At 42.4% G+C, this 15,284-nt stretch overlaps 1 protein-coding gene across 1 annotated transcript in view; it reads left to right on the top strand.

Moving 5' to 3' along the window:
- The window catches only part of MTX2 (metaxin 2), a 38,598-nt gene extending 23,994 nt beyond the window's left edge, over positions 1-14,604 (top strand). The window contains exons 4-10 of the mRNA XM_053410429.1: positions 3,221-3,293; positions 6,520-6,596; positions 9,634-9,726; positions 10,124-10,162; positions 10,514-10,639; positions 12,293-12,369; positions 14,085-14,604. Of these exons, the coding sequence (XP_053266404.1) occupies positions 3,221-3,293; positions 6,520-6,596; positions 9,634-9,726; positions 10,124-10,162; positions 10,514-10,639; positions 12,293-12,369; positions 14,085-14,295 (696 nt within the window). The 3' untranslated portion in view covers positions 14,296-14,604. The remainder of the gene's footprint in view (positions 1-3,220; positions 3,294-6,519; positions 6,597-9,633; positions 9,727-10,123; positions 10,163-10,513; positions 10,640-12,292; positions 12,370-14,084) is intronic.
- The last annotated feature ends 680 nt before the right edge of the window (positions 14,605-15,284 follow it).

Here is a 15,284-nt window from a genome sequence, read left to right as displayed (position 1 = left end):
GCTGTGTAAGAGGGAGTCTCAGCACGCATTTGAAGGTCAGTAGCTTGCTTTTTGTTAACAATGAAAAAGAAGACTGTTTTATATATTACTATGTAGAAAAAAGAAAGACAACTCTGCAGGCAACCTGGTCTTGATTTTACTGATTTGTGACTTGTAATGTGAATTTATAATTTCAACTTTGTGACCCGAAACTGTGCTTGTTGCTCTTCACTAGGGAGAGAGAGAGAGAGAGGAGAGAGAGGGTCTGAACAGTATAATGAAAGCCTGACAATCTATTCTTTAACCAGAATAATAGCTGGAATTCTTCATGATTAGAAATACAGTATCAACATAATCGATTTAACAACATTACATTGTAGCTGAAAATAGACTGAAATCCCTAGCCAGGCATCCACTGTGTCTGAGCGAAACATCTTTCATATGGTTCTAAGATGAAATTACCCCTGAATGAATAGCATCTTCATTTATCTTCAAACCCTCCTCTGTGTTACCAGTGAGTCTACCCTTCTCACATTCTGCAGCAGGAATTACATTATACCATTATAGCAGCATTCCAGTGCAGTGTAAAATAGATTGTTTTGGAAAATGAACCTGGCTTTGCAATAAATTACATTTACAGGTACAAAGGAATTTGTTACTTTGTTTAAAGTAGTCACAAATACAATTAAACTCTTAATTTATGTTAAACTACAAATGTGGCTATTACCATAACTGGATTAGGAATATAATCTGTCACTCCAAGTACGATACTGAACAGTTTTCATTTATAATTGCAGACAGACTTTTCACTTTACAGGGTCTGCTACTGCTTGATAGGAAAGCTGGAATATTTCGTACATTTGTCCTGGGTTTTTTTTAAAAAAAATTCAGACACGCTTTTCCACCCCAGATAAATTGGAGAATAATCCCTCAATTGTCATTACCCAGCTTCCCCTTTGTTGTGCTTTTCATGGAGGAGAACAAGAGGGAAAAGCAAATCCACTTTTTTCTCCCCTGTCACGCTGGCATTTTCTGGAGCCGCGTTTAAAATATTACTCATTGTGATTTAACTTGAATCTGTTTCAATATATTTGTAAGATCAATAGTGTGCAGCTTAAAAAAACAACAACAAAAACAGCTTGGTACATGGGCGTCCCATGTACCCTTGTTCCTTTAGGGTAAAGGTAAAGGGACCCCTGACCATTAGATCCAGTCATGAACGACTCTGGGGTTGCGGCGCTCATCTCGCTTTATTGGCCGAGGGAGCCGGCGTACAGCTTCCGGGTCATGGGGCCAGCATGACTAAGTCGCTTCTGGCAAACCAGAGCAGCACACGGAAACACTGTTTACCTTCCTGCCGGAGCGGTACCTATTACTCTACTTGCACTTTGACGTGCTTTCAAACTGCTTGGTTGGCAGGAGCAGGGACCGAGCAACGGGATCTCACCCCGTCGCGGGGATTCGAACTGCCGACCTTCTGATCTGCAAGTCCTAGGCTCTGTGGTTTAACCCACAGCGCCACCCACGTTCCTCCTTTAGGGTAGTGATGGCCAAACTCGGCCCTCCCTCCAGCAGTTTTGGGACTGCAATTCCCATCATCACTGACCACTGGTCCTGTTAGCTAGGGATGATGGGAGTTGTAGTCCAAAAAGAGCTGGAGGGCTGAGTTTGACCATCACTGCTTTAGGGGCACATTCTCTCCTATCATTGCCCAACCCATGTCTGAATGTTTGTGGGGATCCTTATGCTTTGCTACTGTGCATGAATCTGTGGACCAGGGCACAAAAGGTATGCTAGCCAAAGTGCTTCACTGCCACCTTTCTCTTCATTTGTGTCTCCCTAACGCAGGTGGCTTTGTGGGTTAAATGCTTTGTGGCTTTGTGGCCACATGACCTGGAAGCTGTACGCTGGCTCCCTCGGCCAATAAAGTGAAATGAGCGCCGCAACCCCAGAGTCGGCCACGACTGGACCTAATGGTCAGGGGTCCCTTTACCTTTACCTTTAATTTTCTATTGCGGCAAAAGAGCCCTCTCTGGGATTTGATCCACACGGCACAACCTAGACAGGACTTTGCTTTAGTTGTGGCTAGAAGAGGCCAAACAGATGTCTCACAGTCTAGGGTTCCCCAATCCACAGTTTCAGATCTTAATGATTCTAGTCCATTTGTAGAGCCAGGATTTTGCCTTTAGGCAGCTCAGCTGACTAATGTTAGGGGACACAGGTGCATGTCACCTTCCTATTCTATAGGCTGAGCATTCTTCATGCTTGACCACTGGTGTTGGTGGTGGGGAAAGAGCACATTTCTCCATGCTTCATAAGTTTAAATGCATAGTGGGCTGCCATTTAGTTTGTGGGTAGAGTTGGATGAAAAAAAAAATCACAATTGTTTGCAAATAGATTTAAACCTGGAAGGATAGCTAAAAGCAGCAGTGTTTGCACTGGTTGTGTTCTCATTCATTCATTTTAAAGCTGCAGGAATCATTACTTCTGAACCAGGAAATAAAACAAAGTATGAAACAATAAATGAAAGACAGTAAGCGAAAACACACTTCATGTAAAAATATTCTCATTTTCAGTATGGTATAGAGAAAGGGAATATAATTATCGCCAACAATTTATTTGCATGCTGCTCCTCCGGATTATGCTCAAAGCAGATGACCAAAACAGTGTATACAAGTGTTAAAAAAGAGCTCAAGTATGTAAACAAGTATGTGAAATATATTTCATTATATCGAAATCCCTACTTGCAAGCTAGCAGAAGCGTAATAATTACAAAATTTCTTAAACATATGAAAGTACTCCTGTCGAAAATGAGAACAGTCACCGATATCTGCATTTAGCTAACAAATTTATTCACAAATTCATCCAAATCACTAAGGTATTAGCAATAAAAAAATGCATTAATTTTGAAGCGTTACAATTTAAACCAGTTAAATTTACTCAAAGGCCATTAAAACAGCAGGCTGTCTTGGTTATGCAAAAGTAATTGAATAAAGAATACAGACCATCTTCAATACTAACGTATTTGCTGTAACAGCAACTAGAGTAGTAAAAATGGGGATTTTGGTGTGCAAAATGTTGGAACCTTATACTGACAAGTCCCATATTTACCTGCTTTGGCAACCAGCTTTTAAAAAAAACCTATATTGTAGGTTAAAACTCCTGACAATTTTAATTTTTTAAAAATATTGCCCTCAGATAACTAATGCAATCTTTTCATTTGCTCTGCTTTTATTTCCAGGCCTTTTTGCAAATGTGCAACCTGCCAGTCCAGGTGGTTTGTAGGGCAAATGCTGAATATATGTCCCCATCTGGTAAGTGCAACACTCATTTACATCACACCTGTGGTTGGAAACTATGGCAACAGTATCTCATCACGCAGACCATGAATGCATGTGAGCTTGCATCTTGTTCTGCTGGAAAGGAATGAAAATAATGTGTTTCTACCTTTTTATTTGCTTGCATTATAACAGTAGGCTTAGGACCAAGGCAGACAGTTCCATGTATTTAAGTACTGAATGATTCAAATCATAGTGAATTTGGTTGCGAGAGTCTAATTTTTAACTTCAAAAGGACCCCATGGAGAGCTAGATATTGGAAAAACTTAGAAGGGGCCTCTCTGACAAACCAGTACAAGAAGTTATGGCAGCTAGAATTTGATGAAAAACAGGCCAGCCTCTGAGGCTGGCTTGAGAATTGACATGCATGGACCCATTTGTGGTGGTTTGGTACAGTTTTATTACATTCACGGCTCCAAATTACTGCAAAGGACTTCACTCTTCCTACCAGCTTTTCTGACTTGTCTGAATATCATTTGCTTCATCCTTCATAGACAACCAGAGCTTTGACAACTGATTGGAAATTGACCCTGTTTCCGGACGCAGACTTCATCTCTTGTAGAGGGCGATATAATGATAAAAATTAATTTATAGAGGGAGGACCCATGCGTGATATTGTTTATTATCAGAGAGGAGTTTCCCATATTGCTGGAGTTTTATTACAGAGCTAGCAGCCTGGAAGTGCCCAGCCCGAGGCAAACATAGTTGCACACTTGTGTGCATCGATTGTAGTAAACCAGCTATGCCAACTGCAGCGTCTGAGTTGGGTCTTTATCAGTTGAGTTGATTAGAAATATTGTAAGAGTGGACTCGATGAAACAGTGTGCCCAACCCCCTAAATTTATCACCTGGGGGTTTTCTTTCCTTAGGACCTGAATTCAAGAGGGGAGTATCTGTTGCTTTCAGTGGGTCTACTCTGAGTAAAAATTACTTGAATTATCACCTTTTGGCTGTGAAAGCCTCTTCCCTTTTATGGGATTCTGTTCCTGAGGGTTTCATGGTTGGCTCTGCTTTCGTTCTGTCCATCTGTTAAGAGCCTTCTGAGAGCACTGAATCGCTGACTCCTGCTGCAGAAACACCAAAAGACCATTCTTTATATAGTAGCTTTGTGGAAGTAAAGTCTGGATCGATAAAACCATTGAGAGGTCTGTAAGCTCAAAAAGACCCAGCATTCTTTTTGCAATGCATGCCATAGTGCAGATGCATCGATTCTTGTGACTGCTACTTTGAACCTGAGTAAAGCTCTATAGACAGCTAGACAGTATTAACTATTCAGGGGCTGTGTTTGCATGTCATGCAAAACCATATTTTCAAGTTGGTTTGTTTCAAACAAGCCATAGTTTAATGTTAGCTACAGTGTTTCTCCTGGGACTGAAAGACAAACTGTGGCTAAGCAAAACCAGAAACCAAAAGCTTACTAACTCCTCTGCCTGGGAGGAGCAGGGGGGAGCAGACAAGTCCAATAATTGCCTGTGTTCATTCATGTTGCACCAAACAAGGAGTGGGGAACATGAATAGCACTGGACTCCAATTCCCATGAGCCCCAGCCAGCAAGGCCAGTGGTTAGGGATGATGGGAGTTGTGGTCTAGCATTGTTTGAAGGGCACGACTACCCTTGGTTTAGTATGGTGTGCAAGTGTGACAATTATGCCTTTAAAACATTAAATCTTTCTCAGAAGCAATACAAAAATAGAACAAGGAACGAAGTCCTTCACCAAATAGACTGATTACTCAAGGAGTGTCAGGATTACATACTATCTCAACCTCAGATATCTATGAAATTCCTTTCTGTGCTCAGTTTTCTCCAGCTGAGCAGCACCAAAGGTTGTACATGAAACTAAAGCCAAGCCCTTGTTGGTACAGGAGGGCCATTTCTGTTTTACAGCTCTCACAGTCAGACCAGGGTTTGAATCCTCCCTCAGCCATGAAGCTCAGCCATTGGGCCAGTCACCATCTCTTCACCAGCCTACCTCACAGGGCTGTTGTGAGGCTGAAATGTGGAGGAAGAGAAGCATGCACACCACCTTGAGATCCTTGGAAGATAAAGGTGGCCTATAAATGCAGTAAACAAAATTAAAAAGTATATAATACACACACCTAATGGGTGTAGTTCACCTGATTAAGTGGTGATACCTCGACAAAACTGACACACAACAATATTCAAGGCTACAATATTGAATTTAACCTGCAAGTAGGAGTTAACATATGAGCAGCAGATAATATTGTAGATAAAGGATGATTAGAGACAAAAATGGGTGGAATATCAGGATATGTAGCAGATCAAGGTTGGCATTGAATGCCATGGAGAAATGGATTTGGAAGTCTTACGGAAAGAGATAAGTGATGGACAGTGTATGAAGTATGTATAAAAGTTGTAAAAAATGCATAAATAATAATAAACAACTGGCACACATTGTGAAAGCTGACCAAGTGTAGAATCTACTTCAGTGGATGTTTCACTTCCACGCTTGCTGCAGATATGACATAGGTGTCTTTGATTAATTGTTACTCTACTGAGTCTAATCGGTTTTGAAATGCCTTGAAGAATACACTGACAACTAGTTGACGGAGTCGAAGGGTGGCAATCAGCTGTCACTGCAGGCTTACAGCACAAAAATGAGGCAGATATATTGGAAGATGGGCAGCTCTCAGGTTCAGTTGTGTGCTATATCTGAGGACTCTTTTAAAGTGCGCTGTAGCAAACACCCCCCACATTTCTCTGCTGTGATTTTGGTACTTAACCAGAAGTAAGCATGGGAAGCTTTTCCAGGGAGATGCCCATCTACTTCTTGGGTATGTGGCTGAGGGTGTTCAGTCCAGAGTTCCCTGATTCTGCTAATCGGGTATGCAGAGGGTCAGGGTGGGCTGTGCAGATCAAAGAATGATTGCGATGGAGAACATCTCGTTGCAAAAGGACACAAAGGGATTCAGATATCCAACACTGATCCACATGTTTTAATTGCTTCCAAGCATTTGCGTTTCACAGGGCTTTGTATTTAGGATGGGATCAACAATCACCGCATGGAACAAATGCCAGAAGTATAATTTCCATAGTAGCTATGAAAGCGCAGAAGTTTTGGCACATCCCCCTCCCCCCCAACATGGCGTTTGTTGAACTCTTGCTGATTTCATCTAGCAACCTCTCAGATTTAATTAGATCAATGAGTTAAAAGTGTGCTGTTTTTTCTTCTTTCACTCGCAGGGAAAGTGCCCTTTATTCACGTAGGAAATCAAGTTGTTTCTGAACTTGGCCCCATTGTCCAGTTTGTAAAAGCCAAGGTAAGGTGCATATACAAAACCTATTTTTCCTCAGCAAATTCTTGTTTTAGCAGTTGGGCTAATTAAGTTTGTGTTGATAAAATTATCCTGAGAACCAGAGCTCTAGAAGACAGGATAGCATCATTTATTTTGCATAGTAAGGCTTCTTCTAATGGCTCATAACAAAAATAATTTATTAGCAAGCTTTAGGAAAGGTTCCAGTTTAGCAGAGAGGGGAGAGGAAAGGAGGGAGAGCTTTCCAGGCTCACATCTGCAGAAGGATATTTTTGTAGCTGTTCATTTAAACTTTTTAACTCTTGAGGGCAAGATTTGACTCCTCTGTCATGTCCCTTATTCTTTTCTCATCAGCTGAGTAAAACTGGTGCCCTTAAAATCCAGGACAGAATTTTTTCTTGGTGTGAAATATTGCCTGTGCGAGAGAGACAGAGACAGGGAGAGATTGTATATGTGTGTGTGTGTGTGTGTGTGTGTGTGTGTGTGTGTGAATGAATACAAAAGAGGTAACATGAAATGCTTTTGTTTTTGTCCTTTCTGTGGACCAGAGGGGCATGGATATATCATTCACGTGTGCACCTGTATTTTCCTGAGCACTTCCTTCTCAGAAAGAGGTGCCCACAGGTGGTACAGCTTCAGGCATGCTTTGTTGTTGTTTAGTCGTTTGGTTGTGTCCGACTCTTCGTGACCCCATGGACCACAGCACGCCAGGCACTCCTGTCTTCCACTGCCTCCCGCAGTTTGGTCAAACTCATGCTGGTAGCTTCGAGAACACTGTCCAACCATCTCGTCCTCTATCGTCCCCTTCTCCTTGTGCCCTCCATCTTTCCCAGCATCAGGGTCTTTTCCAAGAAGTCTTCTCATATCATGAGGTGGCCAAAGTATTGGAGCCTCAGCTTCCAGTGAGCACTCAGGGCTGATTTCCTTAAGAATGGATATGTTTGATCTTCTCACAGTCCATGGGACTCTCAAGAGTCTCCTCAGGCATGCTTAGAGGAAACTGATCACTTGGACTCATCCCAGTCTTTCTCCAAACCTGGTCACGGCACTGGTTAATAACATTAGTTAGGACAGGTATGCGGGGAGTGTCACCCTGTTCATTCTCCTTGAGCTCTTGGAGCCTGTCAATACTGTAGAGAGAGAGAGAGAGAGAGAGAGAGAGAGAGAGAGAGAGAGAGAGAGAGGGGTTGGGGGTACCATGTTTCAGTGACTCTCCTTCTACTTCCATTTCCAGAAAGTCATTATGGGGGACTGCTGTTTGGCACCATGGGAGTTGTCCTACAGTGTCCTACAGTGTCCTACAGAGTTCCACCTTGTCCCGAATGCTATTTAACATCTGTATCCTGGTTTCTTACCTATGGTCCATTGATCCCTAGAGGGTCCACGGATGGGCATCAGGGATCTGTGAGCCAGATGCAAGAAACAATAAAATAAAATGTTTGATTTCCTTCCTGTTACTTTGAAGTGCTTTTATTTCAACCAATCACAGAGTCATTTAGTAGACAAGCATATGTCTTTGATGTCTCCTGTCCTTTTTCTGGAGCCTTTTGGCTAATTTTGTCCCTGTGGTCAAATTTCATCATGGTTTATTCCAGTAGTTACTTGTCTGTCTTTTTTGTTGAGATACTATAGGTTGACAATTTTATATATAAAAAAACTTGAACGCTGCTGTTTTTATCAAAGGAATGTGTTGGAATGTTGTCTGAATGGGAAAATTCCTTGAACAATGCCTGTCTTCCTGTATGTGTCCGCACATATACCAGGCCTTCCACAGTCTCCACCTAAAAATATTAATTGGTTTAGATAGGGTTTTAGCTCTTCCACATATTTATTAATTATTCTTCCAACTATAGCTGCATTCTGAAGCCCCCCCCCCAAAAAAAATATTTTTTGCAAGGTATTCATCAGACAGCCTGGGTCCCTTCCAGTTCTGCAGTTATTTGAAGATGGGGGCCTTTGAAGTTCCAGTAGCCCTCCTGATCCTGCACCCTTGTCTAGAAGATTGCTGCATGTGGGTTCCTGCCATTTTGGCAGGCCTGGAAGTTGCACTTACGCCTTGGCGTCCACACACTAGTTCTTACGGAACAGAGATTCACTTTGTTTGAATCTTAAAATTCCACGTAATCAATGTTCACGTTGATTCCTGCTTTCTTTCTTTAGCCCTGTGGATCAATGCCGGTGCATTTTTATAAGGCATCTGCATCATCATAATTTACTTAGGTTTATTTACAAGGAGGCTGTGGTATTTAGAAAGGCTGCTTGGCTTCAAAGCAGAAGCAAAACAGGCGGATAGTTGGAAATCCTGCATACTGGTGTACCTTGCGCTTTTCAGCTTTAAAATATTGCATTTCAAACTATAGGAATCCAACATTGCACTAGCAGATGTGACAGGATTTCATTTTGCTTCCCTCTTGTCTTCAACCTCAACTCCCCAACTCCCTGGATCAGATTTTTGGGGTGCGTGGGGTTTTCAAGGTGGGTGGAGAGAGGTGGGAAGACCCCTTTGAGCAAGCAGAAGTCCATTCCACAAGCAGGAGACAATGATTGGGTATTGCCCAGTACTTTTTGTAAATATATAAGATTTATTATAGAGCTGTATATATACAGTTGTACCTTGGTTCGCGAACGCCTTGCAAGTCAAACGTTTTGGCTCCTGAATGCTGCAAACCCGGAAGTGAGTGTTCCGGTTTGCAAACGTTCTTTGGAACCCGAACGTCCGACGTGGCTTCTGATTGGCTGCAGGAGCTTCGTGCCTTGGTTTCCAAACGTTTTGGAAGTCGAACGAACTTCCGGAACAGATTCCGTTCAACTTCCAAGGTACCACTGTAATAGGAACATTGCAGTATTCGTTTCATTTTTCTGTGAAACTTCAATTGCCTTTATGGTCTACAAAGCAGCATTTTAATGTGTAACGTTGCAATGCAGGGAGCTTTTGGAGTGAGCCAGAGCCCTCGACTTGAGTGGGCTTTGGAAAGGACCGAAACGGATCGTTTTCCCTGCCCTTCCTTTTCTCACCCCCCTCTTTTCTCTCTCCTTGCCTAAGGGCCATTCACTTAGTGATGGGTTGGATGAAGTCCAAAAAGCTGAGATGAAAGCCTACATGGAATTAGTCAATAATATGCTTTTGACAGCAGAGGTATGGCAAAACACTAGTAATTTGTCAGTCTTGTGAAATGAATGTTATTGGGGATTGGAGGGTGGGGTGGGGGGGAATAGAATGCTGTTTTCTTTGTGATGCTGCAAGCGAGTTCCTACCTACTTTATTTTTTAATAAAACACAAGGGTGGGCTTACGGTTCCAGCTAGGTTCAAAAAGCAGCACGCCGCTAATTTACATATTGCAATCTCAATTCCGTTTTCTCTGTCAAATGGGATTTTGTGCCTGCTCCATGACAGAACTGGCAACCACCTTTCTGTGTTCTAAATATGATTATTAATGGCTTGCTTGGTAGGGAGGGAAGACAAAGCTGCAAGGAATAAGCTGTCTGTGTAACCTTACATGTTATGAAATTTTAGTATTCCTTGGTTTCCTAGCTGTATCTTCAGTGGTGTGATGATGCTACAGTCCAGGAGGTGAGTGATTCTGCAACATTTATCTTAATTAAATTTTAATGAGAAAACACTTTTGCTCACAATTGCAAGTCCCTACTCATAAATGAAACATAGAGGTTTATACCACTAATGATACCATATTTTTTTCACTTTAATTTTGCTTGCATACACATTTTGGGGGGAGCGCTATGTCATTACTGGATACACTGGTTTCAAAGTGAAAATGTTTTTAATATAATTTTAAAAGCTTTTTTTTTTAGCTGCAAGTTATAAATAATTGCATAAAATGGTGTATGAAAGCAGTGCCGTGGCAATAAAAGCCACAACATCTTTTTTTCTTTGTAAAAGTGACATTTTTTTTCCACTTTAAAGATTACCCATCCAAGATATGGATCTCCTTATCCTTGGCCCTTGAATCGTATTCTGGCCTATCAAAAACAATGGGAGGTCCGACGTAAAATGAAAGCTATTGGCTGGGGCAGCAAGTCGCTTGATCAGGTCAGTCGGTCATGCGCCAAACCTGAATGGTTCATATAGTAGTGAAATATTAAAAAACAAGGCTTCAAGGACATGTTGGTTTCTTACTACATGTGCACACATGTGCACACACATACACATATGTAATCCATAATCTTAGAGCAGTTGCCACATGATTAAAGAAATTTTGTCAATAAATCGTATGAGTTTCAGGTTGCAACCCTAAACAGAATTCTTGCGAGATAATCCGCATTTGAGCACAGTGGGTCTTAACCTCTGAGAGACCTGCATTGGCTCCCAGTACATTTCCTAGCACAATTCAAAGTGTTTGTGCTGACCTTTAAAGCCCTAAATGGCCTTGGCCCAGTATACGTGAAGGAGTGTCTCCACCCCCATCGTTCAGCCCAGACACTGAGGTCCAGCTCCGAGGGCCTTCTGGCGGTTCCCTCGCTGCGAGAAGTGAGGTTACAGGGAACCAGGCAGAGGGCCTTCTCGGTAGAAGTGCCTGCCCTGTGGAATGCCCTCCCACCAGATGTGAAGGAAATAAACAACTATCTGACTTTTAGAAGGCATCTGAAGCCAGCCCTGTTTAGGGAAGTTTTTAATGTTTGATATTTTATTGTGGTTTTTTTTTCTCTTGGGAGTTGCCCAGAGTGGCTGGGGAAACCCAGCCAGATGGACGGGGTATAAATAAATTATTATTATTATTAATTATAATAATTTATTAAGCATGCGTAGGATTGTGCTGCTTGGTCAGCTGATTTACATCTGCATGTATATGAAATGGTTGGGTTGAATCCAGAGGAGCTTCCTCTTCCAGATCCGTCCTAATTATTCTTAAGAAGTAAGCTTCTTCTGTGCTAGCAAAAAGAAAAAAGCACAGAAAGGCCACTCATTGGAAATAGAGGTCCCATCCGCACCATATGTTGAAAGCACATTTGAAGCACATGGCTTCTCCCAAAGAATCCTGCAAAGGAAATGGCATTGTCCAGGGGGATTCCCATAGTGATGTCCTCAGTATCCTCCCCACGGCGTGTTTCAGCTGAATTAGGAATTTTGCCTGTTTCCCCTATTTTAATAATTAAAAGCCGTCTAAAGAGCTCGCATAAAAATGTGGTTGGAGACAGACCTGCTCATGAAGTTCTTCAGTGTGCAACCGGGATCTTTTCTTTCTGGTGGCAGAAGTTGATCAACTGCTGCTCCCCTCCAGACTGGAGAGGGGAGGGCATCAAAAGTAGAACTGGAAAGTCCCAATGTGCAGAGATGTGACCCTGTGCATCTTGGTTAAAGACTAGCTACAGCTATAGAAACGTGCCAATTGTATTAGTCGTTCCTGTTCGTTCTATTGTTTCTTTGGTTTGGTTTTTTTTTATTTTACAAAAGCAGTATATGCTGAGAAATACCCAAGAGCTGCTTCATGCAGCGTTTGTACCAGAATAAAGAGCGATTCCCTTCCCCGAACCACGTTGGGCACAAAAATGAATCTCTGCATACCCGAAGCTGTTTTGCATTTCACTTCAGCTTCCACCTGCAACGCTTTTCTATTTGAAGTCCAAATTACTCCGGTATCTACAATCTGTTCTAAACACGCAGCTAGATTTGTATGGTCCTGTAGCCACCTGGCAAAAAAAAAAAAAAATGTGTTCTGCTTTCTGTTTATGTTTCCCTTTTTAGGTGCTAGAAGACGTAGATCAGTGTTGCCAAGCCCTTTCTCAAAGGCTTGGAACGCAGCAGTATTTCTTCAATAAGAAGTAAGTTGCTTTCATATTTATATTAAGGAGTTTTTAGTCGTTGACGGTTGTGGAGTGCTTATTGAGCCTAGGAAGGCAATCCCTCTCCCCTCCAAAAAAACCTGCACCTCCTTTCCCAAATGAATGGATGTGTGGAGTCTGTTCTGCCACGTCTTTCCCATCTTTCCCCCCACCCCACCCTCTCTTATCTGAGCCACATCCAAGGGCAAGCCAGGCGTTGTTTGCACTGCTGGAACTAGGACTGTGCCTAGGCTGGGGAAAAGACTTTCTTACCCTATAGCTCTGTGGCAGCCAATATGGCGACCCTTCAGATGTACAGCTCTCATCATCTCTGTTTGCTCTTCTGACTGGGGCTGAGGGGAGCTGGTAGTCCAACAACATCTAAAGCAGGCTTCCTCAACCTCGGCCTTCCAGATGTTTTGAGACTACAATTGCCATCACCCCTGACCACTGGTCCTGCTAGCTAGGGATCATGGGAGTTGTAGGCCAAAAACATCTGGAGGGCTGAGGTTGAGGAAGACTGATCTAAAGGGTGCCATAGTTTATCAGCCAAACACTGGCAGTGTTTACTGCGGATAACCCCTGCGAGCCACAAAAGGAAGCTCTGCTGTATAGCTCTGCGGTATGTACGGATAGTTTAATTTGAGCCCTGCTACTCCCTGGCTTTAGGGACGCGGGTGGTGCTGTGGGTTAAACCACAGAACCTAGGACTTGCCGATCAGAGGGTCGGCGGTTCGAATCCCTGCGACGGGGTGAGATCCCGTTGCTCAGTCCCTGCTCCTGCCAACCTAGCAGTTCGAAAGCATGTCAAAGTGCAAGTGGATAAATAGGTACTGCTCCGGCGGGAAGGTAAACGGTGTTTCCGTGCGCTGCTCTGGTTCGCCAGAGCATGCTGGCCACATGACCCGGAAGCTGTACGCTGGCTTCCTCGTACGCTGGCTTCCTCGGCCAATAAAGCGAGATGAGTGCCGCGACCCCAGAGTCAGCCATGACTGGACCTAATTGTCAGGGGTCCCTTTACCTTTACCTTTACTCCCTGGCTGGGCTTAGGATTGCTCTGCCCATACATTGGTAGGTTTGAAGTTCAAATATTGCTTTCGAGAATGGTACAGCCGCCTTTTAAAATGCAAAAATGATTCCAGTACTAGGAAGCCCAAGTTACATTGATGATAAAATGTGACGTGTGTGGAGTAATCCCGGAGTGGATGTGCTGTTGCCACTGCTTCCGTTAATTCCCACGCTGTGGAATTGCTTTGACAACCAAATTTGAAGCAAAGAGTAGAAATGGGTTCATATTTTTATTTTGTGGATGCCAGAGGAACCAGGAGAGGTAGTAGACAACATAGGAAGATGTCTTCTACCAAGTCAGATCACTGGTCCATAGAGCTCAGGACTGATGGCACTGATTGCTAGTGGTTCTCCATGGTTTGGGGCAGGAGAAATTTCCACCCCTACCTTGAAACACCAAGCACTGGACGTGGGGATCTTTGAATGCAAAGTATATACACTACTACTGAGCAATCACCCTTCCCTGAGGGTTGCTGTTGTTGTTGTTATGAATCCTCTCCCTGATGGTGTCTGGTAGAATTTTGTCTTTTAAAATGACAGTTCAGCACACTCTGTGGTCTATATGTGGAGCTTCTACTGATGCTTAGTATGAAATGCAATGGTTTATTTGTCTCTTTTCAGAATATTGTTTTCCCCTTTACTCCTAGGCCAACTGAATTAGATGCTTTGGTGTTTGGGCACCTGTTTACAATCCTTACTACCCAGCTGATCAGTGACGAACTATCGGAGAAAGTGAAAGGCTATAGCAACCTCATTGCATTTTGCAGAAGAATAGAGCAGCACTACTTTGAGGGGCGTGACAAAGACAGCTTGGCAACTGTTCCATCTCCGACGTTGAGGCAGTCATTGATGACCTGAATGTTCTTTGGTGGCAGAAATTTGGCAAATGGATCTTTGATTTGTGCATTGTTTAAAAGAGACTAGTAACGACTTTGGAAAATTGGATGCACTGCACACTTTCTGTTTGAAAACTGCCAAAACTGTTGTAGCCCAAGAGTATGTCCTTGTGACTAATTCTATAAACACACATTACGATGAAATAATTAAGAGTGGGCTTTGTTGTAATATTAGCCTGCATGCTGTTTTAACATAACTCTAAAGTGTCCTTGAAAAACAACGTTGTATCAGAATTCAACAACAATAAAATTTATGACAACTCTGCAAAAACCTTTCTGTAATCTTTCCTTTTGCATTCTCTTGGGGTCTTCAGATTCTTACTGCAATTTTCATTTTATTCTGTAGAGTTAAAAGTTGAATACATGATTCAGATTCGCCCAGAATAAAATATTTGGGCTTCTATATCTAACCAGTCATCATTAAGAAGGATTAAGAAGAAATTTCTTACAGGCCAGATTTAATAAACACCCTAGCCTCATCTCTTCTCCTCCATGGCTTGAAGTACCATGAAAGTTTCTGCTCTGCCTTAATTTTTGTATATTTCTGTAAATAAGCACAGTATGCAAATAAGAGTTTGCTAACCTTTCCTCTAAATCTTGTTTATTACATGCTGGGTTTAGCTGATCATTTAGGCTTTGCCCTGCTTCAGGATTGTTAGATTAAAAACGAACAAACTCTCAAAAACTTAATCAAAATAGAACCATCAAATCCCATTCAGAGCACTTCCTTCCTTGCCTCATTTTTGCCCTTCACAGATTGATAAACTCAGCTAGCTCAGCTTTGTCACTCAAAATCAAAGGTGTTTTCTGTGTTGTTGTTTTTTTAAAGTGCTCAGATTTGAGTTCTTCATAGAAAAATAATTATTCAAATATGGAACAACCACCATAGGTTCTTGCCTATGCTTCCCATGCCCAGTTGATTTTATTCTTTATGTAACGTGGTGGCTCTCT

The sequence above is a fragment of the Podarcis raffonei genome, chromosome 1, assembly GCF_027172205.1.
Source record: "Podarcis raffonei isolate rPodRaf1 chromosome 1, rPodRaf1.pri, whole genome shotgun sequence".
Lineage (NCBI taxonomy): Eukaryota > Metazoa > Chordata > Lepidosauria > Squamata > Lacertidae > Podarcis > Podarcis raffonei.
This window is presented reverse-complemented; position numbering and strand designations above follow the sequence as displayed.